General features: G+C 50.3%; 2 protein-coding genes across 5 annotated transcripts; one reads left to right on the top strand and one right to left on the bottom strand.

Annotated features, from left to right (window-relative positions):
• Nucleotides 1-8,109: 8,109 nt before the first annotated feature.
• Nucleotides 8,110-9,077, top strand: SPRYD4 (SPRY domain containing 4; the record flags this gene model as incomplete). The annotated part of the gene is made up of 2 exons (XM_084255628.1): nt 8,110-8,194; nt 8,539-9,077. 2 exons carry the CDS (start codon nt 8,110-8,112, stop codon nt 9,075-9,077), a joined length of 624 nt encoding a protein of 207 aa, XP_084111754.1.
• Nucleotides 9,078-10,608: 1,531 nt separating this feature from the next.
• GLS2 (glutaminase 2) lies at nt 10,609-24,186 on the bottom strand (the record flags this gene model as incomplete). Of its 4 annotated transcripts, none has more annotated exons than XM_084255060.1 (18): nt 10,609-10,765; nt 10,923-10,986; nt 11,512-11,588; nt 12,063-12,124; nt 12,836-12,928; nt 13,036-13,167; nt 13,809-13,985; nt 14,196-14,246; nt 14,393-14,459; nt 14,930-14,988; nt 15,258-15,290; nt 16,869-16,927; nt 17,148-17,311; nt 17,397-17,476; nt 17,989-18,118; nt 18,686-18,807; nt 19,244-19,343; nt 24,005-24,186. In XM_084255060.1, 18 exons carry the CDS (start codon nt 24,184-24,186, stop codon nt 10,609-10,611), a joined length of 1,809 nt encoding a protein of 602 aa, XP_084111186.1. The 4 variants fall into 4 exon arrangements, with proteins under 4 accessions (XP_084111186.1, XP_084111185.1, XP_084111184.1 ...); XM_084255059.1 differs by having other exon boundaries at nt 17,989-18,148; XM_084255058.1 differs by having other exon boundaries at nt 18,686-18,840.
• Between the last annotated feature and the right edge of the window lie 3,054 nt (nt 24,187-27,240).

Raw genomic sequence — 27,240 nt, forward strand, 5'->3', positions numbered from 1 at the left:
ACCCCAGATGGAAGGGCTTCCCCATCTGTTCTCTCCAGAGAGAAGGGAGACTTTGAGGGGGGAGCACTGCACAGCTTAAAGATACTGAGTCAGCACACCCTCTTCAAAAAAAGACACAGCACCCCATTCTGGCACTAAAAGGTGTGAAATGATCAAGTCTCCACCAGCAGAGAAGTCATGTGCGGATGACTCCCAGAGTTAGCCCCACAGTCTTCCCTGTTACACCGCCCCCCCCATATCCTATTCTTCTCAGTCAACCAATTCTAAAGATTCAACATTTGTAAAAATTGCCCCAGCAGAACTCAACCCTCTGCTTTCAACACATCAGTTGCCTAAAAGGCATTTACCTAAAAGGTTACCTATAACTGGGATGCCGAATAAGGGAGGTGGGCAGTTCCTCAAAATGTTAAACATACAGTTACTATATGACCCAGCAATTAGACTCTTAGGCACATATCTGAGAGAAACGAAAATTATGTCCAAATGAAAGCTTGTATACGAATGTTCATAGCAGCATTATTTTTAATAGTAAAATTATGGCGGGCCTCCCTTCTGGTGCAGGGGGTTAAGCACTGCACTGTGAGGCAGTCCGCAGCCTCTGCAGCACGAGTTCGATCCCCGGCCCACCAGGGAGCAATCCACATGGTCCAGCAGACCTCCTGTCTCACCCACTGCTCCCCTCAGCAACGTATTTCAGTCAGTCCGCCTGTTCTGCTCCTTACTCTGTCTCTGGTGAATCCTCTCATCCCCCGCACCTCTGGCTTGTACTCCAGTTCTTGTATGCATAAATAAATAAATCTTTTTAAAAAAATAGTAAAAAAAAAGGTAAAATTATAAAAAAAGCCCAAATGTCTTTCAACTGATAAACAAACAGTGGTATACTTATAAAATGGAATATTACTGACCATAAAAAAGAATAGAGTATTTACTGCTATGTACTACAAAACAGATGAAACTTGAAAACATGTTTCAGAAAGAAGCTAAAAACAAAACGCCACATATACGACCCCATTTATATGAAATGTCCAGACAGAAGGTAGATGAGTGGTTGCCAGGGACTGAAGGAAGGAGGAAATGGGGAGCTACTATAGTATATACATACAGGGTTTCTTTTGAGGGGAGTGAAAATAGTCTCATAATTAGCTAGTGGTAACATCTGTACAACTCTGTGAAAACGTTTGACAGGTGAATCTAACTCAATCCCGTTAACAACTGCACTAAAATATAAGCATACGGGGCCTCCCCGGTGGCGCAGCGGTTGAGCGCTGGGTTGCGAAGCTGCCCGCAGCCTCTGCACCGCCAGTTCGATCCCCGGCTGCTCCCAGCCGGAGGGTCCCACCTGGCGCGCAGACCTCTCCTGCCACCCCCTGCTCCCCTCAGCAGTGTACTTCGGTCCTTCTGCCTGCTCTGCTCCCCGCTCTGGCTCTGGTGAATTCTCTCGCCCTCCTGTGCTTCTGACTGTACCCAGTGCTTGTATAAATAAATAAATAAATCTTTAAAAAATATATACATATAAGCATATGATCAGGAATCACTGACCAAACAGTGCCGGTGCTCAATAAATGCTTTCTAATTTGAAGTAGGTAAGTCTTGAAGTTGAGAAAGAGGAGAGCTCAGGAGTGGAGAGTTGGAGGCATAAGATACAAGATGGTATGTGAAGTTGTGATAAGCTTGCTCAAGAGAGGTCTGAGTAAGAAAGCCAGGGTAGACTTCTCTGTGAGCCTGTAAACAAGAGCAGAGGACTCCTTCACCTGTTCTGTTTCCCCAGTCTGTGAGTGCCTCAGGGCAGGAGCTCGGTTCTATTCAACTCAGTCCACCGGCTCAGAGTACCCCGCAAAGTAAATGTTAGGAGCTCAGTCATCTCTCACTGAGTTGTACTAGCCCCACTGATAACAGAGGCCGGTCCAACACTTCAAGGACACAGCAGAAGATATGACTACTTTGCCCTTGGAGGGCTAGAAATAGAAGCTTTCAGAGGGACGACTGAGCTCAGTCCTGAAAGAGTTCATCTAGCAGAGAGGTGACAAGAATGCCAAATAAAGGAGCAGCGGGAGCCCAGGTGTTAGGCGTGAGGCAGCACAGTAGAGAGACACTCTCCCCACTCCTCAAGTGCGTAAGGAAGGAGAGACAGTAGGGAGCGTTGGAAAATGAGGCTGAGGAAGTCGGGGCCGGCCGGTGAAAGGCCATGCTCGCGCGCCAAAGAATTTAAGCCTGACTATGGGTGGCAAAAGAAATTTCAAATTTAATCTGATAAAGGTGATTGTGTGTATCTGTCTCTATTTCTCGCGGGGGCTTCTGACTCCATGTAGGGGATCGACTCAGATGAAACAGCACTTGCTCTCGCTTCCCTTTTCCTGACTTTATTCCCAACCCACCTGCGGCTGGGGTCACCCCGCCCCTCCGCGGGGACCAGGGCCCAGGTGTGGGGGGGGGCGGGGAAGACACGGCGGGCTCTAGAGGCACCTCCGCATCTGTGCCAAGGGCAGAGTGACCGGCAGATTCGAGGGAAGGCGTTTAAGGGGCTTCAATGTCCTCTCCAAGTCTCCTCCGAGGGGCGGAAGGAATGAGAACGCCGTTCCACAGACGCCCAGGACTTCAGCCCCCTGGACGCCTGTGACCCCCGAGCTGCTCAACGGTTGTTTCGGATCGGACTGGAGTGGGGAGCTCGAAGAGGAAAAGTCGAGGAGTCTGTCCCGCGTGGAGCCCAAGACCCCGCCCGCCACGCCCCACGCCCCACGCCCCACGCCCCACGCCCCACGCCCTGGAGCAGCCGCCGCGGGGCGCGCGCGGGCAGGACGCGAGGCGCGCGGGCGGGAACTGCGCGTGCGCAGCGTGAGCGGCCCCGCCCCCTGCCTTTAACCGGGTGGCGGGAAAAGGGGGTCGGCGCCTACCTGGGTGCCCCGCGGGCTCCAAAGGTCGCGCCGGCTTGGAGCTGCCTCGTCTGCACACGCAGCCGCCCGCCCCGCCGGCCCTCAGGATCTCCGCGGAGCCGGACGCCCGCAAACGGGGGGCCGCCGCTTTCCCGCCGCACAGACTCCGCCGACGGGGGACGGGGCGGCGCCGACGGGGGACGGGGCGGGGCCGACGGGGGACGGGGCGGGGCCGACGGGGACGGGGCGGGGCCTGCGGGGACGGGGCGGGGCCGGCGGGGACGGGGCGGGGCCGGCGGGGGACGGGGCGGGCCGGCCCACGGGGCCCGGCGGCGGGGGGTTGGGCTGAAGTGAGGAGCGGGGGCGCGAGGGGTCACCCGAGCTGACCCCGCCTGGGCTGGAAACCACAGTGCTGGAGCTTTCTGCTGACTGGAGAGGACAGGAATCAAAATCCGATTAGAGGCGCATTTACAAACACCCTCCCCCCCTCCCCTCCCAAGTGGGCTATTCCAAAGTCCACTGCGGCCGCTGGGCGCGCGGGCGGCGGGGTTTCGGCGCTGCCTGCGGTCGGCTCTAGTGCGTTTGCTTCCGCAGCACAGGCGCTAAAATCGGGAGGATACAGAGAAAATTCGCATGGCCCCCGCGCAAAGATGACGTGCAAATTCACGAAGCAGTCCATATTGAAAAAGAACAAAAGTGATGCAGTGGGGGCGTCTGTGATACTGTTATCCGGCAGGGAGGGCACCCCACGACTCCAGCTCTGAAGAGCTGCTGCCTTGGGCAGCATCCACACAAAACATACTCTAATGCGTAGGGCCTTGAATGGGAAGAAGCTTTACTACAGGGCCTCCCTCGTGGCGCAGCGGGTTGCGCGCAGCGCTGTGAAGCTGTCCGCAGCCTCCGCAGCGCGGGTTCAACCCCGGCCGGCCAGGGAGCTACCCACATGGCGCGGCAGACCTCTCCTGTTTCCCCGCTGCTCCCCTCAGCAGTGAATTTCAGTCAATCTGCCTGTTCTGCTCCCCACTCTGTCTCTGGTGAATCCTGTCACCCTCCCTGGCCTGGATCCCAGCTCTTGTATGAACAAATAAATCTTTTAAAAAAACCAAAAAACTGAATCTCCCCTTTTTCCACTTTACCCACCCGCTGTGCGTTTGCTCCAGGCATCACATTTCCAGATTTCACTTTATTGCGCTCCTATGGGGCTTACGGACCATCTGCCTAGAAGCCCCACTGGGCAGCGTCAGGCAGAAAATTTAAACTGCCTGATTTTTCTAGATTCTAGGCTCGCCCACCACTCGGTTAAGTTGTGTGACCCCAAAGAGATGATGCCAGAATGAACAAGAAAACCAGCCAGTGGCTGTAGACAGGTTTGTATGGTTTTGCAGGACAGTTTAAACCCTAGCACTCGCTTTTCTCAGAGCTACTGCCCGCACAAGTCCCTGGGGCAAGCACCCTGCGGTAAGCAAGCTACCATTAACTTCCCCAAAATTTTTTGGTAAAATTTTTTGCTACTCTGAGACTAATACCTCCACAAATTCTCTCCCACTCCTGCCCCTTCCAGCAACCCCTGTCTCCTGATTGACTCCATCTGCCTCTCATGAAGAGTCACTCCCTGCCTCCTGGCTCACTCAGAAACCTACAGCCATACATTTGACTGGCGGCAGGGTAAAGGCCAGAAGTGTGGGCCTTCCTGGTGGCCCAAGGGGTTAAGCACAGCACTGTGAGGCTTCCATCCCTAGTAAGTTCAATCCCCAGCGGCCAGGGAGCTGACCCACAAGGAGCAGCAGACCTCTCCTGTCTCCCCACTGCTCCCCTCAGCAGTATATTTCAGTCAGTCTGCCTGTTTTGCTCCCCACTCTCTCTCGTGAATCCTCTCATCCCCTGCCTACCCACTGCACCTCTGTCCTGTACCCCAGCTCTTGTAAGCATAAATAAATAAATCTTAAAAAAAAAAAAAAAAAGGCCAAAAATATAAGGTCTCACTTCCCAGTGCTCACCCCTCAGGGTTGGGAGAGGAAGTATATAGTATGACACCTCCTTCCCTTCCCCACTTCTCATGCTGTGGCTGGAAATTCAAGCACAGCCACATTCATACGCACAATGTACAATCACAGGCACACTGGTGTAAAAGGAAAGATGGGGAGGAAGGGAAGTTTGCACCAATCAGCTCATGAATGCAACTTGAAGGATTTCACACAGCAAAAGGCAAAAGGCAAAAAAAAAAAAAAAATTCCATATAAATTAAAAAAATAAAGAAGCGCATGTCCCTCTCCACAATATCTTTCTTCATCAGGGCTGGCTCAACCTCTCCATGTAAACCCAGAAGCTTCTACTCCCTCCATCCAACTGGAACTTTTACATGGTTGGGGTCTTCAGTTCGACAGGTTTCTCTGTGCCCTCTGGTTGCCCATGGGAGTCGGTAGGTCTGGCACCCTTAAGAATGGACAGTCTTGGTCCTCCCCGGTGGCTCAGCGGTTGAGCGCTGGGCTGCGAAGCTGCCCGCAGCCTCTGCAGCGCCAGTTCGATCCCTGGCTGCTCCCCCGCCACCAGAGGAGGGTCCCGCATGGCGCGCAGACCTCTCCTGACTCCCTGACTCCCGCTGCTCCCCTCAGCAGTGTACTTCGGTCCTTCTGCCTGCTCTGCTCCCCGCTCTGGCTCTGGTGAATTCTCTCACCCTCCCGCGCTTCTGACTGTACCCAGTGCACGTATAAAATAAATAAATAAATAAATCTAAAAATATATATATATATAAAATAAAGCTTTAAAAAAAAAAAAAAGAATGGACAGTCTTTCGGAAACACTCTTGAACTGGGGGATGAGGAGAAAGTCGTAAAGGAGACCACTCAGGCCCCCTCCAATGATTGGTCCACCCAGTACACCTATAGGAGGAGACAAGTCATGATCAGGCGTAGGGAGGGAACCAAGCCCATCAGTGGAAAACATCTCTTGCACTTGGCACCTACAATTGGGCACTATTTTATTTATTTTATTTTTATTATTATTTAAAAAATATTTATTTATTTATACAAGCACTGGGTATAGTCAGAAGCACGGGAGGGTGAGAGAATTCACCAGGGACAGAGCTGGGAACAGAACAGGCAGACTAACGAAGTACACTGATGAGGGGAGCAGCAGGCGGCAGGAGAGGTCTGCGCCGCCATGTGGGACCCTCACCGGTGGCTGGGGATTGAACCAGCACTGCAGAGACTGCGGGCAGCTTCTTAGCCCAGCGCTAAACCGCTGCGCCACCATGGGAGATCCTACAACTGGGCACTATTTAAGCAGAAATCAGTGTTTTTTGTTTTAAAGCTGTAACCTCTGCTCTACTACCTGCACCTCAAAAACTCTTTCTATTCTGACTCATCAAATGATTCCTTTATCCTAAACCTTTCTAGCACTTATATATTCTCTCTGTTATCAGTTTGTACTACTTTATATACTGCTCTAAAAATTTTTTTTAAAGATTTATTTATTTTTATACAAGAGCTGGGTATAGGCCGGAGGCGTGGTAGGGTAAGAAGATTCACCAGAGACAGAGTGGGGAACAGAGCAGGTGGATCTACTGAAATACACTGCTGAGGGGAGCAGCGGGTGCGACAAGAGAGGTCTGCTGCGCCATGTGGGACTCTCCCTGGCCGGCCGGGAATTGAACTGGCACTGCAGAGGTTGCGGACAGCTTCACAGCGCTGTGCTCAACCCGCTATGCCACTGCGGAGGCCCTCTAAAATTTTTTCAATGGTAAAATACACGCAACATAAAATTTACTATCTAAAGCATTTCAAAGTGTACAGTTAAATAATGTTCAGGATGCTCACACTGTTGTGCAGCCAATCTCCAGAACTATTTCATCTCCCAAAACTGAAACTGTACCAGTTTAACAACTCCCCACTTCTCCTTCTCCTCAGCTCTGTCAACTACATTTTGCACTTTTTCAATTAATGTAATCTTGATACCTTATATAAGTGCAATCATATAGTAGTTGTTCTTTTGTTGCTAGCCAATTTCACTTAACATAATGTCATCAAGTTTTATTCATGTGGTAGCAGGTGTCAGAGTTTCCTTCTGTTTTAAAATTGAATATATTGGGCCTCCCTGGTGGCGCAAGGGGTTAAGACACAGCCTATGAAGCAACCTGCAGCTACCACAGCATGAGTTCGCTCCCCAGCCAGGGAGCTACCCACATGGCGCAGCAGACCTCTCCTGTCTGGCCTGCAGTGCACTTCAGTCAATCTGCCTATTCTGTTCCCCACTCTGTCCCTGGTGAATCCTCTTCACCCCCCGCATCTCTGGCCTGTACCCCAGCTCTTGTATGCATAAATAAAAATTTCTATCACTTCCTACTAAGCATGTTAATGTAAAGAATTAATTTTTTTTAGCAATGAGGCAGATAAATCATCTCTGAATGATGAATTTATCGGCTGGTCAGTCTATAAAAGTGAAATAATACAAGACGTGACAGGTAAGAAGTTATTCCTAAGAAGAAAATCTAACAGTGGTGCGTCTAAGTGATAATGTGAGGAATGTGCAGACTGTTTCTGCCCTTGAGACGAGCATGGAACCAAAGGAGAAATACAACAGAAACACAACTCTGCAACTTTCATTTCAACTGAAACGCAAAGTACTAACCGAGCAAGACTTTTCTAAGGGAAGTATCTCCTCCATGCCATTGCACCTGAGCTTGAAAGGAAAAACAGCGCTCCTTCCACTTAAGAGGCATAGGCCAGGCTGACCCCTGGTGGGCAGAACGAGCCACTACACTCCATGAACGTGTGCCTCTCCCAGTGGTTGCTATTTTTCAAATTGTATTCTAGGTTGTTTCATCAATTCAATTTTACTTAGATGTAAAATTTTGTTTTACAGCTGCGAACACGAAGGCTCAGAGAAGTGATTTGCCCAAAGTCACCCAGAGGAGCTGAGTTCGAATCCAATTCCTTAACTCTAAAATCTATACTTTCAACCCCCTCTCTACACGCTCTCTCTAAACGTCATATTCGGTTCAAATCTGAGTAGCGTTCCTCTCAGCAAACAAAACAAAACAAAACAAAACAAAACAAAACTGCAGCAACCGCGGGGAGACCTGGAACACAGTTCACTAAAATGGCGGCTCCCCGCTGGGCGCCGGTTCCCTGACGTCATCACTCCGCGCGGCCAACTGTCACTCACCGCGTGCGAGAGGAGCGAGCCCGCAGATGGCGGGGTCTCGGGCCGGGGGGCGTGCCCTGTTCTTCCGTGGCACAAGATGGCGCTGCCCTTTGCTCGCTCGCTGTCCCTTTGCCGTTGGGGAGCCAAACAATTGGGGGTTGTTGCCGCGGAAGCCCGCAGAGGTAGGATTATCTCCTTTTACCTTTTAACCTCCAAAATGGCATCGCGTCTGTTACTCCTGGAGCCCGCTCCGTTGAACAACTCCAGGCCCCCTTGGGTCACATTTCCCCTCCCCCGTCGAGGTTAGTCTAGATTCCAAAGCTGGGACGGGATCGGGTTTCCTTAGATCCCTGCACGCCCCCAATCCGAGGGCTGCCCTGCTAAAACTGCCCCACTTTCTTGCCCCATGATTCGCCCCCGTATCCCCGAGCTGCCCTGCCTGCCGACTTCGTGTGGGAATATGCATGTATCATTCCTTCTAAGGCCCAGCCCCCGGCGTCACCCCGTCTCTTTGCTCTGCCCGCAGGCATCAGTTTCAAACTGGAAGAAAAGACCGCCCATAGCAGCCTGGCCCTCTTCAAAGGTGACACGGGTGTCAAGTATGGCATAGTGGGATTGGAACCCACCAAGTTGGCCCCGAATGTGGAGCGCTTCCGGGAGTGGGCAGTGGTGCTGGCAGACACAGCGGTCTCCAGCGGCAGGCATTACTGGGAGGTGACAGTGAAACGCTCCCAGAAGTTCCGGATAGGAGTGGCCGATGTGGACATATCCCGGGATGGCTGCATCGGTGTTGACGATCGTTCCTGGGTGTTCACCTATGCCCAGCGCAAGTGGCACACCATGTTGGCGAACGAAAGAGCCCCTATTGAGGGCATCGGGCAGCCAGAGAAGGTGGGGCTGTTACTGGAGTATGAGGCCCAAAAGTTGAGCCTCGTGGATGTGAGCCGGGTCGCTGTGGTCCACACGATAAAGACAGATTTCCGGGGTCCAGTGGTGCCTGCCTTTGCCCTTTGGGATGGAGAACTGCTGTCCCACTCGGGGCTTGAGGTGCCCGAGGGCCTCTAGTATGTCCATCATTGGAGTCCCTATCACACTCTTGGCCAGCCATCTGCCAGTATCTGAAACCTTTAAGCTTTGTCCCAAGCAATCTCTAGTTCCCACAGCCCAGCGTCAGGTCCTCTGTGCAATATCTTTGTTATCTTTTTCTCCCCTGCCCTGTGAAAGCTAGGTAAAGCTAACTACCTTCTAGGCTCCCCCAAACTATTGCCAGTTTCCCCAGCTACCATGAATGTACTTTCTCGGACTTGCCTCCTTCAGTCCCTCTGCCTAAGCCTTTCACAGACTTTATCTGGGGTCTTTCGTTTGAATTTACTCATGGCTGCGATCTCTTTTTGCCCACATGTAGCTTCTGTTTGTTCTTGGGGCTCTACTGAATTTCTCCAGAGTAAACCCTTTCTACCTCTGGCTGGAGGAGAGTGGTGCAGTCTGAGCTGACCCTTTCTCTGTAGCAGAGTCCGGTGTCCGGCTCCCTCAGGAAGTGCTTTACTGTCAGAGCAAGAACAGAGCGCTCCTTCCCCAGTACCTCAATGCCATGCTCTCAGCCCCGCACAGCTGCAGCTCTCCTCACCCCTAGTCCATCTGCCTTAATCTGCACACCTTTGACACCTGGTCAATCCGTTATAATCACTGGGCCAGTTACAACCATGACCAAAGGGGAAGAGACATTTGGGGGGTTTTGTGCTAAAAACTTTATTCTTGAGAAGTTCCAGACTCATTTCTGCTACAGATGGAACTTCCAGGAGGCGGGAGGCCTGAGTTCTTGTTCAACCCATTTTTGGACGTGCTCAGACCCACACCCTCACCCCCTTAGCAGCAGAATAAACTTAACCTATAGCAGTATTTGGGGTTGAGAAAAACCTGGTGGAGTGAGTGATTATATATGTGAAATATGTATGTGAAATATATATTGCTTGAGCTCTGTCTGACCCTGTGGTTCCATCTTAGTCAACTTTTATGATGGAGACATAGCTGGATGCCCCTCGGGGAGAAAGAGGACTGGGTTTAGCAAAAATAATAATTTGTGTAATTAAAGTTTATTTGAGCACAAAATACTTTCTCTGTCTATAAAATTGCTGTTAGCAGTAGCACTTCCTGGCCAAGGGGAGGCAGACTTCTCCAGACTACTAAAGCCAGGTGCCTAGCCACCCTTTGTCCCCCTTCCTCTGTGGGTATATACATATGCCTGGTGGCTAGAACCCCTTCACCAGGGCATCTCTATCTGTCACAATGGTTTCTTCAGGGAGAAAAGGGGATCTGGGTGGAGATCTGGGGTGGTTTTGAGTGGGCCAAGCTAGTAAGCTGTACTTTGAAGCAGCCCACAGTCTCCATGGATAGCTCTACTGCAGGAGTCCAGTGAGGCACTTCTCTATACTCTGTCTGCCAAAGGAATGGGGTATTTTGACTCTCAAAGAAAGCACTGGCCTCAGTCCTGGTTCCCACTGAAGCAGTGTAGCTCTCCATAGGGTATTTGGTAGTAATGGGTTACGTGTGTGGCCAGCTGGTGCTTTTTCTAGAGCAGGGACACTGTGCCCCATGCTCACACCATGCTTTCTAAGTTTTCTTTGGACAAGGCCTCAGCCTCTGCCTCAGCCTGAGTCTGGGATAGTGTGTAGGAGTCCTGGTAATCTTGAAGCAGCTTCACCACCTCCAGGTGGTTGAATTGCACAGCGTCATCCATGGGAATGTTGCCCCACCTGCAAGGAACAAGGACCATGATCAGAAAAGAAGACACGGAGGGTGCTGTGGTTATACATGTACAGTTGTGGTTATACATGTGACTGGTGGCTGGAGGACAGTAAAAAAGCTGCCTCCCCTGCAACCCCCACGCCCTATTAGCTTTATACCACTCACCTGTCCTTGACAAAAGGATTCACTTTGCAAGCCTCAATCAGGAATTTAACAACTTCAATGTGTCCTAGGAATAAAGGCAGAAGGAAAATGAGAGGATATGGCCTTGAACATTTTGATATTAGCAGAGTCCTTGGGCAGCTGGAGTCTAAATCAAGGATGGGGTGGGATGGAGGCCTCTTCTCATTTTGCTCCCCACAACAACCAGCAATAGTTTGTAGATTGAAGGGCATCTGGACAAAACTAGCTGCTGCTCTTGTAATCTTGTAGGGTAAGGTAAAAGGCATCAGGCTTTTCTGCCCCCCCCCCCCGCCATTAGGATGGATGACGGAACCCTGGGGTCCTGATGGCGGGCACCTGGAGTAGGGTATGGGCAAGTGTAGATGGGTACACCTGCGGTGTCGAGGGTGGAGTGGAGTGTACCGAGGAGTACAGCGACTACAAACAACGGCGAAGAGCATGTGGCTGCTAGAACCGTTCACAAACCTGCCTGGAATGGGTTGGTTGCTTTACAAATCTTAAGGGCATATACAAAGGGGGTGTTCTTGGTAGAAAAATGGCTTTCAGATCTGCTTCCCCTCTTATCAGATACCTTCAGCTGCAGCAACATGCAGGACCGTGCGGGAGTCATAATCTTTCTGTTCCATGTCCATGGCTGACAAGGCAAACCTGCGGGTAGTGGAAAGCAGCTGGAGTTACCCAGCTCAGCCAAGAATCGAGTCCTTTTGGAAGTGGGGGTCACATGAGATGGGTCACAGAAAAAGTAAAACAGCTTGTGCCAAGATGGGTACACCCTGCACCGTCGGTGTCTGTGCCCACATGAGACTGCTGTTCCCACATGAGACAGGAGCGTGATGCTTCCAGAAACAAGTACCTAGCTGTGGTAGGTGCCTGTACATATCTGTGTCTGTTGGTAATCTGAGTTAGGGTCCACACCAACCCCCTAGGACTCTAATCTTAACATCCAGCTTAATCTTAATAACGGCTACTGTTACATGGCAGGCGCTATAGTTTAAAAAGTTCTTTAAATTCCATCTATGTCCATTCTGACTATAAAGCTAAAGCCCTTAACTATTTTGCCTTGTGACTCCTGTTGAGATCTCTGATTAGGAGTATTTTGTGTTTATTTGATCACAGAAGTACCTTCGAAGCGCTGAGACATCTCCACTATAGGCAGCAAATAACAGGTTCACCACAGTCTTGTTCTGGAACACAAATCATACCAACCTGAGATTAACTTTCAACCAGCCCAGCCCAGCTCTGACTTGAGATCTTCCTCCATGGATACTTAGCTAGGGTTATGGAATGTTCTATTAAAAAGCATTCTCAGGGCCTCCCCGGTAGGGCAGCGGTTGAGCGCTGGGTTGCAAGGCTGCCCGCAGCCTCTGCAGCGCCGGTTCGATCCCCAGCTGCTCCCCGGCCACAGGAGGAGGGTCCCACATGGCGCGCAGCGCAGCCCTCTCCTGCCACCTGCTGCTCCCCTCAGCAATGTACTTCGGTCCTTCTGCCTGCTCTGCTCCCCGCTCTGGCTCTGGTGGATTCTCTCACCCTCCCGCGCTTCTGACTGTACCCAGTGCTTGTATAAATAATAAATAAATGAATAAATAAATCTTAAAAAAAAAAAAAGCATTCTCAGGGCCTCCCTGATGGCGCAAGGGGTTAAGCACTGCACTATGAAGCAATCCGCAGCCTCTACAGCACAAGTTCGATCCCTGGCTGGCCAGGGAGCAACTCATATGGTGCAGCAGACCTCTCCTGTCTTGCCTGCTGCTCCCCTCAGCAGTGTATTTCAGTCAGTCTGCCTGTTCTGTTCCCCACTGTGTCTCTGGTGAATCCTCTTACCCCCGACACCTCTGGCCTGTATCCAGCTCTTGTATGCATAAATAAATAAATAAAACCACTTGGATATTCCTTACCCGAACTTCTCCCCCTTCACGCCGTGGGTCTAACTTCCGGGCACAGTGCCTCAGGTTGTCATAGTTGTGGAAATTGAATTGAGACACCAACTTCTAGAATTTTAAGGCAAAGAGATTGTTTTCTTGTTTTTGGTAGGAGCTCAAAATTCCTTTCCTTACTCAATTCAAAAATATTAAGCACCATATTCAAAGCAACTTACCTGGCAGAAGCTGATACCCCTATGGCTGTTCCCCAGCTTGTCCAGTGGAGGTGACAGACACATCATCCCCATGACATTGGGTACCACCAGGAGTATGGCTCCCGACACAGCTGACTTGGCTGGCAGGCCCACCTAGGTGATAAAGATGAAACAGGATGAGCAAGAGCTATCCCAAGAGTAGTCTAACAAGATAGCTCAACCACATGACTGCATTGGGAAGGTCACGGCCATCTCAACTTTTTGGCTTGTTAATTAGCTTCTATTATCTCCCTCTGGTTCCCTTTCAAATTAGAACTTCAGCAAGGAAGTATTTATTATCTAGTCTGTGCCTAATGCTACACTAGATTCAGGACAAAGTGATTTAATTTACATTCTGGTGTTAGGAGGTAGACAATAACAGGTAAACAAAAAGACAAAAGTAAATTACAGCTCTTGGTAACAAAGAAGAAAGGTGCTGGGATAGAGAATATAGGTGGAGGGCACCCATTTGCGATGGAGTGGTCAGAAAAGCCTCTCTTTGGAAGTGACATCCATGCTGAGACTCGAGGTGCGGCAGCTGCGTGACGGGTGGCAGAAGCGCAGTTCAAGAGCTGCAGCATCATGTGTCTGAGGAACTTGCTTTTAACTCTCTTACGGATTCTCAGCTAACCTAGCCGGGAATTAGTGAGTGAGAGGCAGGAGCAAGCTTCCACCTGTCTACCTTCCGAGACTCAGTGTCCTCTCCTCTTGCACTGGGCTTGTAGCAAATGGGCGGCAGGACCAGAAGCACTCACGTGGAAGGCAAACTGGCCGGAGAAGTCGTACATGCCGCAGGAGTGCATGAGGCTGAGGGTGTTGCGCACTGCTTCAGCGCTCAGCACGCTCTCGCCTGTGATGGGGCAGATCCCGCCGTTGGCCAGGGTGGCTGCCATGACACTGCCTGATTCACAGGTGACCTCCACGGAGCACAGCTGTGGAGACAAGGCAGAGGTGAGGGTGCGGTGTGGACCTGAACACTGTGTTGTTGGGTGCGCAGCAACTTCTTGGCATCCTGAGTTTTCCACGAGTTCCCATGGTGTTTCTGAAGGACACCAGCACCACTGAAGAGGACTGCGGGTTAGAGCACGGAGGCAGTGTGTCTGGCTCCCTTAGCCCTGAGCAGAACAGCAGTGTTCGCTTACCTGGAAGTAGAGATCGAGGGCAGCCATCATGTCCACCCCCTTGGGAAAGCACTGCAAGGAAGAGGGGAGAGCATTTCTTTTCAGGTGTCCGCAGTTTCTGTCACCCTGCCAGGACCTCGTCAAAGGCCCCAACCCAATTTCCCTTCCACCAGACACAGGATTCCCAGGGTCTTTCTCTGCCGGTCTCTCCCAGTTACCTTCTTTTCCTTTAGATAATAGCCGATGGCATAATTCCGATCCCCTGTTTCCTTTTCTGACTGGAATCTGAAGCAAACACCATTTTAGTACTTGATGTGAGGAGGGTAGGTGTGAGTGGAGAGACGGCTCCATCACACAGGTCAAACTAAATCAGCACCTTAACAACTGTCACGGTAATACTGGAGGAAACTTTGGAACCTGCGTGAGCACTGGGCATAGCTTTTTGCAAAGTGTGAAAAACAAAACAAACCCCAAAACTGTCTAGTCATCAATCCTAACAAAAGGGGTGGTTTCTGGCTTTGAGAGGGTTGGCAAGATGGGATCTAGGTGCAAACCCTACACTGGCTTTCTCACTTACTAATATACAGAAAGGGAATAAAGTCTTTTACAAAGTAAGTGCCAATGAAGGGACTCAGAGGAAGCTGGAAGACCAAGGTTCCCCTGGAATTTCTTCCTCTTAAGAGTCTGTTATCTCTCCTTCCATCTCACACACGACCTGATAGTGCATTCGGCCAATCCTGTGAACAGGGCCTTACGTGGCATTGCTGAAACCCATGAATTCATTCCCAGCCATTTTGTTCAGATACTGCAATACCTAGAAGAGAAGAAGGGATTTGGGAGGTACCACGTGAGTGGGGGCCCCTGCCAATACCTACTGGGCTAACTACCCTTCTGAATGCCTCAGTCCTTATCCGGGCAGGGACTTCAGGAGGTTTTCCTCGCTAAGGCCCACAGATTCCATGCCCCCAGAAAGAAGGCTTCTACTATGGGTGGTACACTGGGGTTAGAACTCCCTGGGGCACCTGGAGAGGACAACTTGCCAGAGAGAAAAGCAGCCAGGGGCTGAGTAGCAAGGGAACTTACAAAATCAAACTTCTCTGCTTTGTTACAGTCCATCTGCAGAGAGAGAGAGAGAGAGAAAGATTTCAGTATTACCACCCTTGGAGGGTGACAGGGGAGGATCAGAAGGATCTATGTGAGTTCAAGTATTACACTGGTTTTGCTACTGGAATGTTCTGTTTTACAGTGACTTTAAAAAAAACAAAACCACAACTGGGACCTTTTTGTTTCCATGTATATCTAGTATAACCTTAAAAACTAAGTCACTTAGGGCCTCCCTGGTGGTGCAGGGGTTAAAGTCTCAGTGCTATTAAGCTATTGTCAGCCACTGTGGCCTGAGTTTGGCCTGAGTTCGATCCCCAAGCAGGGAGGTGACCCACATGGTGCAGCAGACCTCTCCTGTCTCACCCGCTGCTCCCCTCAGCAGTGGATCTCAGCAGATCTGCCTGTTCTGCTTCCCACTGTTTCTGGTGAATCCTCTCACCCGCCTCTCCCCCCACCTCTGGCCTATACCCCAGTTCTTGTATGCATAAATAAATATAAATAAATCTTTAAAAAAACCCGCAACTTAGTCATTTAGATTATCAGGTAATGAGTACAGAAAGTGTCACCCTATGGATAAGCCTTACCCGTCCGAGTCTCACTCCCACTTCCATTCTCAATCCCAACCCTCTCCCCTGACTCCCACTTTCATTTTCCTACACCAGTCCTGTTCCCAAGCCCCACCTCTATTCCTGATCCCATTCCTCATCTGCCAAGCCAGAAGCCTTACTCTGTCCAATCCCTCACTCACAGCCACCTCCAAGACTGAGTGACTGACAAGAATGGGATCAGAGTCTCACATATAATATTCGATTATATAAATTTTATTGATAACTGAATTGTTAGTCCAGAGTTAAGTCCAGTTGGGCCTGCTTAGATGGAGTGGGATGAGACAGGTGCCATATAGGGGATTTTAGATAAAGCTACTCCAGAGCAAAGGGAGACTGAATCCGGTCTCCCTGCCCTCCCCCGCGACCCCACCCCCCACACAATGCTCCCTGCATGTGTCAACTACAGAGTCAACACCATAGGGACTCTGACACCTGAATCCCTGGGGGCAGGGTTTCTAACACCACCTTCCCCGGGAGGGGCTGTGATTGGCTCCAGAGTGTCGCTGCCCACACTGCTCTCTGGTTCTTGCTCAAGCCCAGGAGACCCACAGCTGATGTCTGGCCTGACACCTTTGCTCAGGGCCAAATCGTAGTTCCAGGTGACGTGAACAGCTGCCTTGGCCTGGCCATTCACCCTTCCTTCCTGGTGACCCTCACCCAGAAATGGCCAATCAGTGTCTAATAGTCCCGTCCTCCCACTGTGTCTGGCACTTGGCCCTTGGTCCTAGGCAGGGGTCAGAACCTGCTCATTTCTCTAAGGGCCAGGAAACCCTGGGCTTCGGATTCACAGGTTGGGGCAGGGGTACAGTTCCTTTTACTTACATCCTCAGCACAAAATATAGTCCCTGCTGTGCCCTCATGTGCTTTCTGGGGACCCTCAAAGGAATCAAGGGTCTTCATGGAGAGGTGGGCAGACATGACGGATATAGGAACAAGGGAATTTAGAGAACTGTATCTTAGAGAAGACTAAGGTGGCACTGACCTTGATCAGGGAGCTCACGACAATGGCACCAGCATTGACCATGGGGTTATGGGGGATTCCTGGGGAAATAGAAACCACCAGAGTCTGATCAGCCACTGGGCAAAACTTCCTTTAAAAGGCTGTCCACTCTGCGGGCTAGACAACAACTGTTTCTTTGTGGGGAGGAGAGAATGACATGGCCAATCAGGAGGGCAGAGAATCAAACAAAAAAAGGCTGGAGGAGTAGAGATGAGGAGAGCGGGGCAGCTATGAGTCTGTTTTGAGCCCTACTGTGCTCACCTTCCTCATTGAGGGAAAGCTTGTTGTAGCGCAGGCCGCTGGGCTCCTTGCCCACAAACTTGTGCACATAGTCAGTGCCTAAGGTGCTTATGGAGATGGCATAGGTTAGGGGCTTCACACAGGATTGCAGGCAGAAGGGGATCTTTGTGTGGCCCACAGAGTGCCTGGAGGCAGACAGATGCCATGAAAGGGATCGGCCTTCATTCTGCACTGAGGCCCTGCCGCCCCTCCTCTCACCCAGCATCTCACCGCTGACCATCCACGGTGCACAGGGAGACACCCCACAGGTCTGGATTCGCCTTGGCCAGCTGAGGGATGTAGGCTGCTACCTGGGCATGACGGGGAGAGAAAACAGACACAGTGGAAATAAGGATATGGAGTGAGGGAACGGAGCTGAGGCTGAGTCAAGAGAACCTTTTAGATAAAAGTTAAAATTCTGTCTTCTGTGGGACAACATGGGTCCCCCTCCTACCTGTTGTTCCCAGAGACACCCAAGCCTTAAGTCCTAGAAGGCCTTATCTTTCTGGAGCCCCACTCCTAAACAGGTGGCAGTAAGCCCTTGGAAGGCAAAAAGAGAATTCTGGGGTCCGTTTTCCTTTGTGGGGCTCAGGCTCAGTTACGCTATGGGCCTCTTTCTATTGGCTCTTCATGCTCACTGTCCCCAGAAAAGCCTGATTCCCTTGCCTGCTCTAGAAATCATACATATAGAAATACATAAAGCCCTTGTCCCCATTTTTAGAGATTTTGATCATCATTGGACACCCAGCCCCAGGAAATCTCCAAGAAGCAAAGTCTATCTGGCCCAGAGCCCTTGCCCCTCCCTTAGCCCCCCGGCCCTCACTTTGCCTCCAGTGAGCTCTTTGGCATCCTCAAAGATGCGATCCACATGGCCCGTGAACTCCTCAAAATCAGGAATGACAAACTTCTTTCGGAATGCCTGGGTCAGGAGCACAATGTTGCTGCTCACACACCTGGATCCCAGACACGATTGGGTTAGGGGGCTGGAGAGATGCAGCTGTGACTCACTCCGGAGACGTGGAAGTTGGGAATAAAGAAGGTGTGAGTGGTCATCAGGTTTGGGACCAACAGCTATGTGACCTTTGGCCTGTCACCTTATCTTTCTGGGTCTTAAGTTTCTTTGCCTCGAAAGTGAGGGGTTGTAATGATGTTGAGAGATATCCCAAGACACAGTGTCTTGGGATATGAGAAAAAAAAAAATATCTGAATCATGTATAGTAGGTCACTTTCATATTTAAAGAAATCCTAGATCATACAAGTATATTCACTTATACTCTCATATCTGTAAATGCACAGGATATTATCTACATGATACCCATTAATCTGTTCATTAATCTGTTTACAATGTTTTCTTCTGGAAGAAAGGACTGGGACTGGGGAGAGAGGGAAAGGAGAACATGTATTTCTATATTAATGAAGGGGGTGAACTGGACAATCCCCAAGGTCCCCTCCCCGCTATTATATAGTCTATATGCCCAGAACAGCTTGGAGAGCGCTGCCCTTGTTTCTGGGGCCCTCACTTTTGGAAGAGCTCTCGATCCAAGAGGCCCCCGCTGCTGGATTCTCGAACCATGTGGCGCATCTGGCTCAGGCAGTCCCGCAGTCGAGGGTCTGATGTCTGCAGTCCCGTGGCCTTCAGGGCCTTTAGGGAAAAGGAAACGCCTGGTAAAGTCAGCTACAAGAATAGTCACTAATTCTAATAATCTTTCCCAGTGGACAACAATTAGCTCGACCTCAACTACCACTATAGGTGGAACACGGGGGTTTGGAGACAATAAAGGAGGGAAAGGAGTAGCTCTGAAGGCTATTAGGGGCTTCCTGCCCTTTTTCATAAAGGCAACTGGTTTCTGAACCCCTTGGGTCAAAGCTCCAAACCAAGAAGATGGTGTGACAGAAGGTTTCATCTTTTTACCCTGGGCAGGGATGAGATGGTCTCAACAGCCCAGGCATCTTATCAGCTACTATTCTTCATCCCTCATAACAATCCCCTTGCTGCCCTGCGCTTTTCCTTCCCTCCCCAGCCCATTTGCCAGAGATCCTACTGGATTAGTGCTTTAGGTTGGTAGAGCACAACTTACAGTAGTGAACTTGTGGATAGGGATTCGTTCCTGTCCCTCGGCAATAGTGTAGAAGAGAAGATCACCCAGGCGGGACAGCATGCCACTCTCTGATGCATCACTGTTTGGGGGTAGAGATGGGGAGGAGGGCAAAAGCCTGAGAACTCTCCCTGCTTCTCCTCCTGGGACATGGGCTGATCGTAAGTAGGCAGTGTCCTCACTCTGCCTTCTCCTGGAAGCATCTCGCTCTATCCCTGTAGTCCCAACTTTTCCTCTGTCCTGAGAAGTCTTAAACCTTACTCTCTAGCTTTCTTTTGTTCGTAACAGTCAGACCTTCATTTCTAGCTGCCTTCTAGATACTTCCATTTCTAAATGTCCCATCAGTATCACAAACTCATTATGTCCAAACCTGAGATCATCTCATCTCCCTCCCTCTACTCCTCTTCTGTTTCCCATCTGAGTTCGTAGCGTTACCACTCACCAGCGTGCCAAGCTGGAAATGTGGAATCACTTGATTAATTCCCGTACTTTATATCCAGGCTCAGGTGGTAACCAACACTTGATGAATCTACCTCTACAGTGTCTCCCAAACCCACTTCATTTTCCCCTCTTCCCTGTGCCAGTATGGTGTGGTTTTAGAAAGAACCAGAACTTTCTTAGTAGCTATATGATCTTAATATGTGTAGTAAGTGGTGAGGTTATTATATATTGTTGAACCTGCTTCCTCAACTGTATAATAAGGATGGTAATGTCTGCTTCAGATAGATGATGTGAGGTTTAATTAAAATAACATCCTATGAAAAGATCTCTCACAGAGTAGATGTTCAGTAAATCATGCTTCTTTACCATCACTCCTTGTTACCTATCTTAACTGCCAGTACACTCTTGATTTCCAATTCATCTCCTCATTGTGTCAATTATCTTCTTCAAACTCAAACATCATTCTTCTACTTAAAAACCTTTGGTAGCAGGCCTGCCCGGTGGTGCAGCAGTTGAGCGCTGGGTTGCGAAGCTGCCCGCAGCCTCTGCAGCATTGGTTCAATCCCTGGCTGCTCCCCGGCCACTGGAGGAGGGTCCCACATGGTGTGCAGACCTCTCCTGCCGCCCGCTGCTCCCCTCTACAGTGCACTTCAGTCTGCCTGCTCTGCTCCCCGCTCTGGCTCTGGTGAATTCTCTCACCCTCCCGCGCTTCTGACTGTACCCAGTGCTTGTATAAATAAATAAAAATAAATCTTAAAAAAAAAAAGTCTTAAAAAAAAACACAAAAAACCTTTGGTAGCTTCCCAGTGTCTACAGACTAAGTTCTTATTTCTTCTCATGGCATTCAAAGTTCTTTAAAATCTGCCTACATTCCTTTCCTATTCTTTACCATGTCCCACACTCAAGCTACGGCAGGGAAAGGCGGCTCTCCAAATGGGCTAGGCTCTGTCAGCTTTCTTGGCCTTTGATTATACTGCAACTTCTGCATGGAATGACCCTCTTCTCCTTCACCTGGCACAGTCCTGCTCATTCTACAAGGCCCAGATCAAATGTTACTAACTCTGTGAAGGCTTCCCCAAATCTCCACATTTTGCTTATGCTGCAAATGTGACATAATACATCATCTTGTTGACAGAAGAACATCCTTTACTCTTTTGTGTTTGATACATCTCTAGCTTCCTAACATCAAGCAGTCCCTAACACATAGTGGGTCTTCAATAAAGAATTATCAAGTTACATTGCTAGGAAGGTCCCTGGTCCACACAGTATACCTATCTCTCACTGGCTTATAGCACCTAAAATTTAGGTATTAAAAACTTCTTGGTCCTCAGGAGTTCTCCTATTAACATGTTAACAGTTTTAGAGAAATTGTTTTTCTCCAAACATGACAGCTATTTGACATTAAGCCCCTTCAAAACCATTTGTACCAATAATTTGGTTTCCAGGAATCTATTCTACAGGAGTAGCCAGATACCTACAAAGTAACATATTAAAAATTATTCATTGCATTGTTAGTAAGATTGGAAACAACCTAAGGTGCAAATAACCTAAGGTGGAAACAACAGGGAATTTGGGTAGGTAAATTATGGTATATTTGTATAATGGAATACTATGCAGTATAAAAAAGGGAAATGAGGTAGTGCTCTAGGTATTGATATAGCATGATCTCTAAGATGTACTATCAACCAAAAGAAGCAAGTTTTAGAGCTATATTTACAGTACAGTACTATTTATGTTTGAAAAGAAAAAAATATATGTTTGCTATTCAGACACAAAATGCTTCTGGACACAAAATGCTTCTGGAAGTAGACTGACTTATCTCCCTCTAAGGAGATGGTATGAGTACTAGGCAAAAGGAGGGAGAGATACTTTCCACTGTATATCTTTTGGTATATTTTGAATTTTGAACCATATGACTATATATTGAATATGATATACATGAATATATGTTATTGAAACAATGCTTTAAAAAATAAAAAGCTCTCCCAATTAGTCCCAAAGCCCTCAAGATGCTTGGCATAAACTAGGTTTGTGTATGTTTTGAGTCAGAGGGACACCAGGAGAAGGGAGAGTTTTCTTGTTTCTGAGGAAATTCAATGATCACAATGAGATTAGAGCCTATAGTGAGGAGGGGATCCATGTGGTGACAGGAAGGGAGAGAAAAGCTATTTGAGGGATAACTCAAGAAGGAAAGTACGTGGGACATGTTGAGGACCAGTCCTTGTGCCTGGAGGCTGAGGAAACACAGTAAATAATACCACACTACTTAAAAATAATTGCATACCCTTTAACCCAGATATGGATTGATCTACAATGTAATGTTGGGGGGGGGAGCAAAGTGTATTGTATGACCCATTTGTATAAAAAAGGGAAAATAACACCAACCTGTATTTGCTGATATATGCATAAAGCATCTCTAGAAAGTTATACAGATATCAATGACAAATGTCTCTAGGGAACAAAATTTCCTAGAATACCCTAAGAAATAACTGAACAATGATTGAAGTCTGGTTAAGCAAATGATTATGTCATTCAACGGAATCTTAACATAGCAAAATGGCAGCCACCAAAACGGCAACACACACACATTCAATGACATCAAAAGCTGCTCACAAATGAAAAAGGCGGATTATCAAAGACATGACTATGAACCCATTTTTGTTAAATGTCATATATATATACACACACATATGGGGAATATATAGGGACATAGGCCAAAATTAAGTGGTTATCTCTAGTATTGGGATCTTTGTTGTTTCTTTTTTCTCAGTACGCTTTTTCTTTCATAATCAAAAACACAATAAAGGTGAAGATTAAAAAGCAAATAACCCGAAGAGGGTATTTTCTTCTTGCTGCCCGCCTGTCCCTCCAAACCCCTTCCTCCTCAAGGTGTTCAACTCCCAGAGCCCAAGCCCTCAATGCCCTACTCTTTCTGCCCAAGGAGCACCAGTCCAACGCTGTTACAAGAGCTTCCTCAAGCACTGGCAGTCACGGCAAGAGGAACGCGTTTCCTAAAAACACTCCCACTGCTGGATGCCTGAACATGGAAATGTGTGTCTTCCAGGGGCCCCTCTTTCTCCCCATCCCACAGAAGGTAGGAGGGTGAGGGAAGTTAAAACTTCGTTCTAGCCCACTAACATTTCTCCTATGGCAATTATTTGGGAGAAGCTGGGGTGGAGAGTACAAAACAAGAGGGGGCTTCTTCTTTAAAGTTTCAGTGTTCCGCGTCTCCTTGAGAAGAGGGTGATGGAAAAGTACAGCATGATTATTATTAACAATAAATAAATGATATTGTGTTGGCCTGTTAGCTGTCAGGACAGGGACTCCAGTGGTGGTGAGGTACTGCTGTGTCTGTACGGTGTGGTGTGCGTGTCTTCTTGAATGTCATTAGTAGATGTCAATGGCAGGGGTGATGGTTCATTTCCTGTTTCTGCTATGATAAAGCAGGGACTGTTGGACAGTGTCTATCTCGGCTTCTGGGTTGGGGGGTAAATTTTCTGCTCAGCTGCATCTGCCACTGGAAGAAAAGAGACTCAGCCACCATGTGTCCTGGGTGTTGGGGGAGAGAGATGCAGCCTCTCCTGCAAAGTAAGAGGCCGAGGGAAGGGAACCCTTTAAATCAGGGAGCCTGAGCAGCACAAATACCGGCTCTGACTGGCTCTGGTTTAGAAAATCGTCGTCTAATGTCTTCCCCATCACCATAAGGCATTTTCCTCATTCGACAACAAGTTGGAAAACCCAGATGATGGAACCCAGGATGAAGGAACCCAGATAACGCACACACCCAAGACATACGCAAGCGACACACGACATACGTGAGCACCAATAATACACGCGCATCACACACCACGCGCGGAGGACACGCACAGGCAGACCCGCCACACACAGACCGAGAACGGCAGGGCTCGAATCGGGAGGGGGTCCCGCCGCCACGCAGCCCCCAGAACGCACGGGAGAACGGGGGGGGGGCGGGGAGGGTGGGCGCGCACTGCGCCCCGCATTCAGACACGTGCACCAACAACACCGCGCGCCCGGCCGCGGCCCGGCGAGGTACGCACCTTGGACAGGGACCATCCCGAGGACCGACCTGCCCAAACGCCCTCCCGGGCGGGCGGCACGTTACCGCCCGAGCGCGGCGGACCCAAAGCCCCAAATCTAAAGGAAAAGGCATCGCAGGCTAGTGAGCGAAGAGAGGAGAAGGGAGCTGAGGAGCGCTCCCGGGGGAAGGGAACTCGAGAGCCAGCGAGGACCACCGCGGGAGTGGGAGCACGCCGGGCCCCTGCCCCGTCCCGCGAGCCTTACTGATCCGGGCGCTGCGGCTGGTGGCTGCGCGGCGTCTCCCGGCCCCGCGCCGCGGCCTCATTGAGGTGGTGCCGGACGCCCCCGCCCAGGAGGGGGCTCCGGCTCAGGTGACCCCAGCCTCCCCGCCGGCAAAGACTGCGGGCCCCGCTCAGCGCATCCTGCAGAGCCCTCATGGAGCGCATCCCCCCGCGCGCCCGCACCGCCGGAGCGCCCAGCGCGTCTGAGGGAGGCTGCGGGCGGGCGGAGGACTGCAGACGCGGCTGGGTGGGGGAGCTCCGCGGAGGGAAGGGCCGGGAAGGTGGCGGGGCGGGGCGGGGCCGGGGGGTGGGCTGGGCAGGAGGAGGGCCGCCCCGTGAGGAGCGGCCACGGTCGGGGGCACACGGTTCTCGGGGCCAGCGCGGGGCAGCGGCGCCGGCCGAGGGTCCGAAGACAAGGCGGAGGGGTCCGGTGGGGGTGGGTGGTGGAAGAGGGCGGTGGTTCGACAGGATGGACAGCCCCCAGGTCCAATCACCGAGGAGACAAAAAATTTGGGGGCGGAGAAACGATGAGACCACCCAATGAGAGCCCGGTGGGCCGTCGCCAAAGTCTGCGGATTCCTCCGCGCCCGATCCCTCACGTGCCGCAGTGCGCGTTAACGCGGTGGGCGGGAAAGCCCAGGCCGGGAGGTCTCGAAGCCCGGCGCGCCCTCGGGGGCCGCGGTGGCGTCCGCACGATGGCGTTCCCGCGGAGCGGGGCGAGCGCTGGCGCTCTCCCCTCAGATAAGCCCGAGGCCTGGTCAGGAGGCCGCTCTGGGACCTTCGGCTTTCGAAGGCCTGAGGCGCCGTCCAGGCCGTTCGCGCCCCTAGTCTCCGGCGCGCGGCGGGGGCGGTGTTGGTGGTGCCGGTGCTGGTGCCGGTACTGGTGTTGGTGCCGGTGCTGGTGAGTGGAGAGTCGCTTACCCAGAAAATATCCCCACCAGAAACAGCCCCCCCCCCCCCCCCCCCCCGCGCCCGAGCGTGGCCCCGGGCAACATGGCGGCCGATGCCGGTCCCGCGGCGCCTGTGTGTGTGGCGGCCGCGCTGAACTGGGCCTCTCAACACGGAGGCCTGAACGTTCCTGCGAACCGTGACGTGCTCCCAAATGTTGGGCTCTTTTAATGGCTTGCACCTGTGTTACTCACAGGCAGAAGTGATGTACAAAAAGGTTTTTGAAAACTAAGCACATTCAGGAATTTGATTTTTTGCAACCGTGAGGAAAGGCGCGTGCCCGCAGCCCCTCGCAGCGAGTTTCCTAGGCCCGCCGGTGCGTGTAGTTGCTGCTAGTCCCGGGGCGAAGAGGAGGAAACGAAGACTTCTGTGAATAAGATAACCCGATAACCCGGCTGGTAAGTTCCAGAGGCCGCAATCAGACTCCGGTGTCGGTCACAAAACTCTCACTAACGAGGCTCTCCCCCAGGTGAACCACTGAGTTGCGTTCCAGGGAATGACCCCGTCCCTAAAGGGGGCGCTTTGTCTGGGAGCACAGGTAGAATACGGAGTTAGGCCCAGGCCGGCTGTAGATAACAAAATAACCACTTTTCCTCTTTACATTGAAATGAACATCTTGGGTAACCGTGGGAAAGTAAATATCAGAACCACATTCGGTTGTGTTCTGCGGAAAGGCCATTCTCCTTTGCCTTAGTTAGGGTTGGAGGGTTTATTTGGTCTGAAAACGAGATGCAGTGACCTTTATTTTGCTTTTTTGTTTGTTTTTCCTTTCTGTAGTCCTGCCCTAGCTGTTGTCAGTGGAGCCCTCTTCAGGGGACTTTAGTTTGCCCCTGGGCTGCCTCATGCACAGCTTTGCCCCTGACTTTTTTTTTTTTTTTTTTAAGATTTATTTATTTATGCTTACAAGAACCAGGGTGTAAGCCAGAGGTGTTTGGGGTGAAAGAATTCCTGAGCGAGAATGAGGAACAGAACAGGCAGATGTACTGAAATCCACTGCTGAGGGGAGCAGCAGGCGAAACAGGAGAGGTCTGCTGCGCCATGTGGTTGCTGCCTGTCCTACAGGGGATTGAACTAGTGCTGCAGCGGCTGGTGACAGCTTGATAGCGCCGTCTTTAACCCCTGCGCCACTAGGGGGGGCCCTGCCCCTGACTTCTTTAAGAAAGTTCTGGGTCTTAGCACTTAGTGTAAACTCAAGTCGGAGTTCGTTTTTTTCAAATATAACAGGAAAATTTCATTCTTGTTTAATAGGGATGTTATTTTTCTGAAGATTTTTGAGCTTGTTCATGAGGAAAATACTATCAGGGCATTTCTAAAAGGAAGTTACTAACCAGAAGTTATTTGCCGCCTTTTATTTTCTACCCCTGACTTTTTTGGGGGTAGGGAGAGGTCAGATTACATCTTATTTTATTGAATAATGGGTCAATTAATTACTGAGGTTACTGTGTACAGACTAGAGAGGGAAGGAGCTTTATTTCTCGGTCTCTTCCTCAGACAGTGTCAATTCCTTCTTGGTCTGGAGCAGTTCCTCACCAGTGCTTTGATGCTTCCTTGGTCTTAGACCAGTGGGCCTCAGCTTGGTCAGCCAGGAGCTTCTTGCCAGCCTTGTGTACTTTCAGGTACAGGCAGTGGTATTGTGGCAGTCAGTCTTCTTAGATTCACAGTATCTTCTGAACACCCAGTGCAGAATTCTCATCCTTTTCAACTAGGTTACCTTCTTGGACATCCAAGAAGTACCCTTTAGCTTACCTATGCCCATATGCCTGCCCTTCTGGCAGCCAAGATGTTTTTCCAGAATGGAGTTGGGAATGGACAGTCACAGACTTCTGGGTTTGATTTGTTTCTGGGTTTGATTTGATTCTGTCTTTGATTTGTTGACAGGAGTTGGCATTGACAATTTCATTGGTCTTGCTGGAATTCTACCAGGCCTATTTTTTCTTTTTTGAAGGTTTTTTTTTTTTATAAAGATTTATTTATCTATTTATATAAGCACGGGGTACAGTCAGAAGCGCGGGAGGGTGAGAGAATTCACCAGAGCCAGAGTGGGGAGCAGAGCAGGCAGAAGGACCGAAGTACACTGCTGAGGGGAGCAGCGGGCGGCAGGAGAGGTCTGCGCGCCATGTGGGACCCCCCTCTGGTGGCCAGGGAGCAGTCGGGGATCGAACCAGAGCCGCAGAGGCTGCATGCAGTTTCGCAACCCAGCGCTCAACTGCTGCGCCACCGGGGAGGCCCTCTACCAGGCTTTTTTGCCACAGTGGAGGAGAGCACTGTAAG

Source organism: Talpa europaea (genome assembly GCF_964194135.1).
Source record: "Talpa europaea genome assembly, chromosome: 15".
Taxonomy (NCBI): domain Eukaryota; kingdom Metazoa; phylum Chordata; class Mammalia; order Eulipotyphla; family Talpidae; genus Talpa; species Talpa europaea.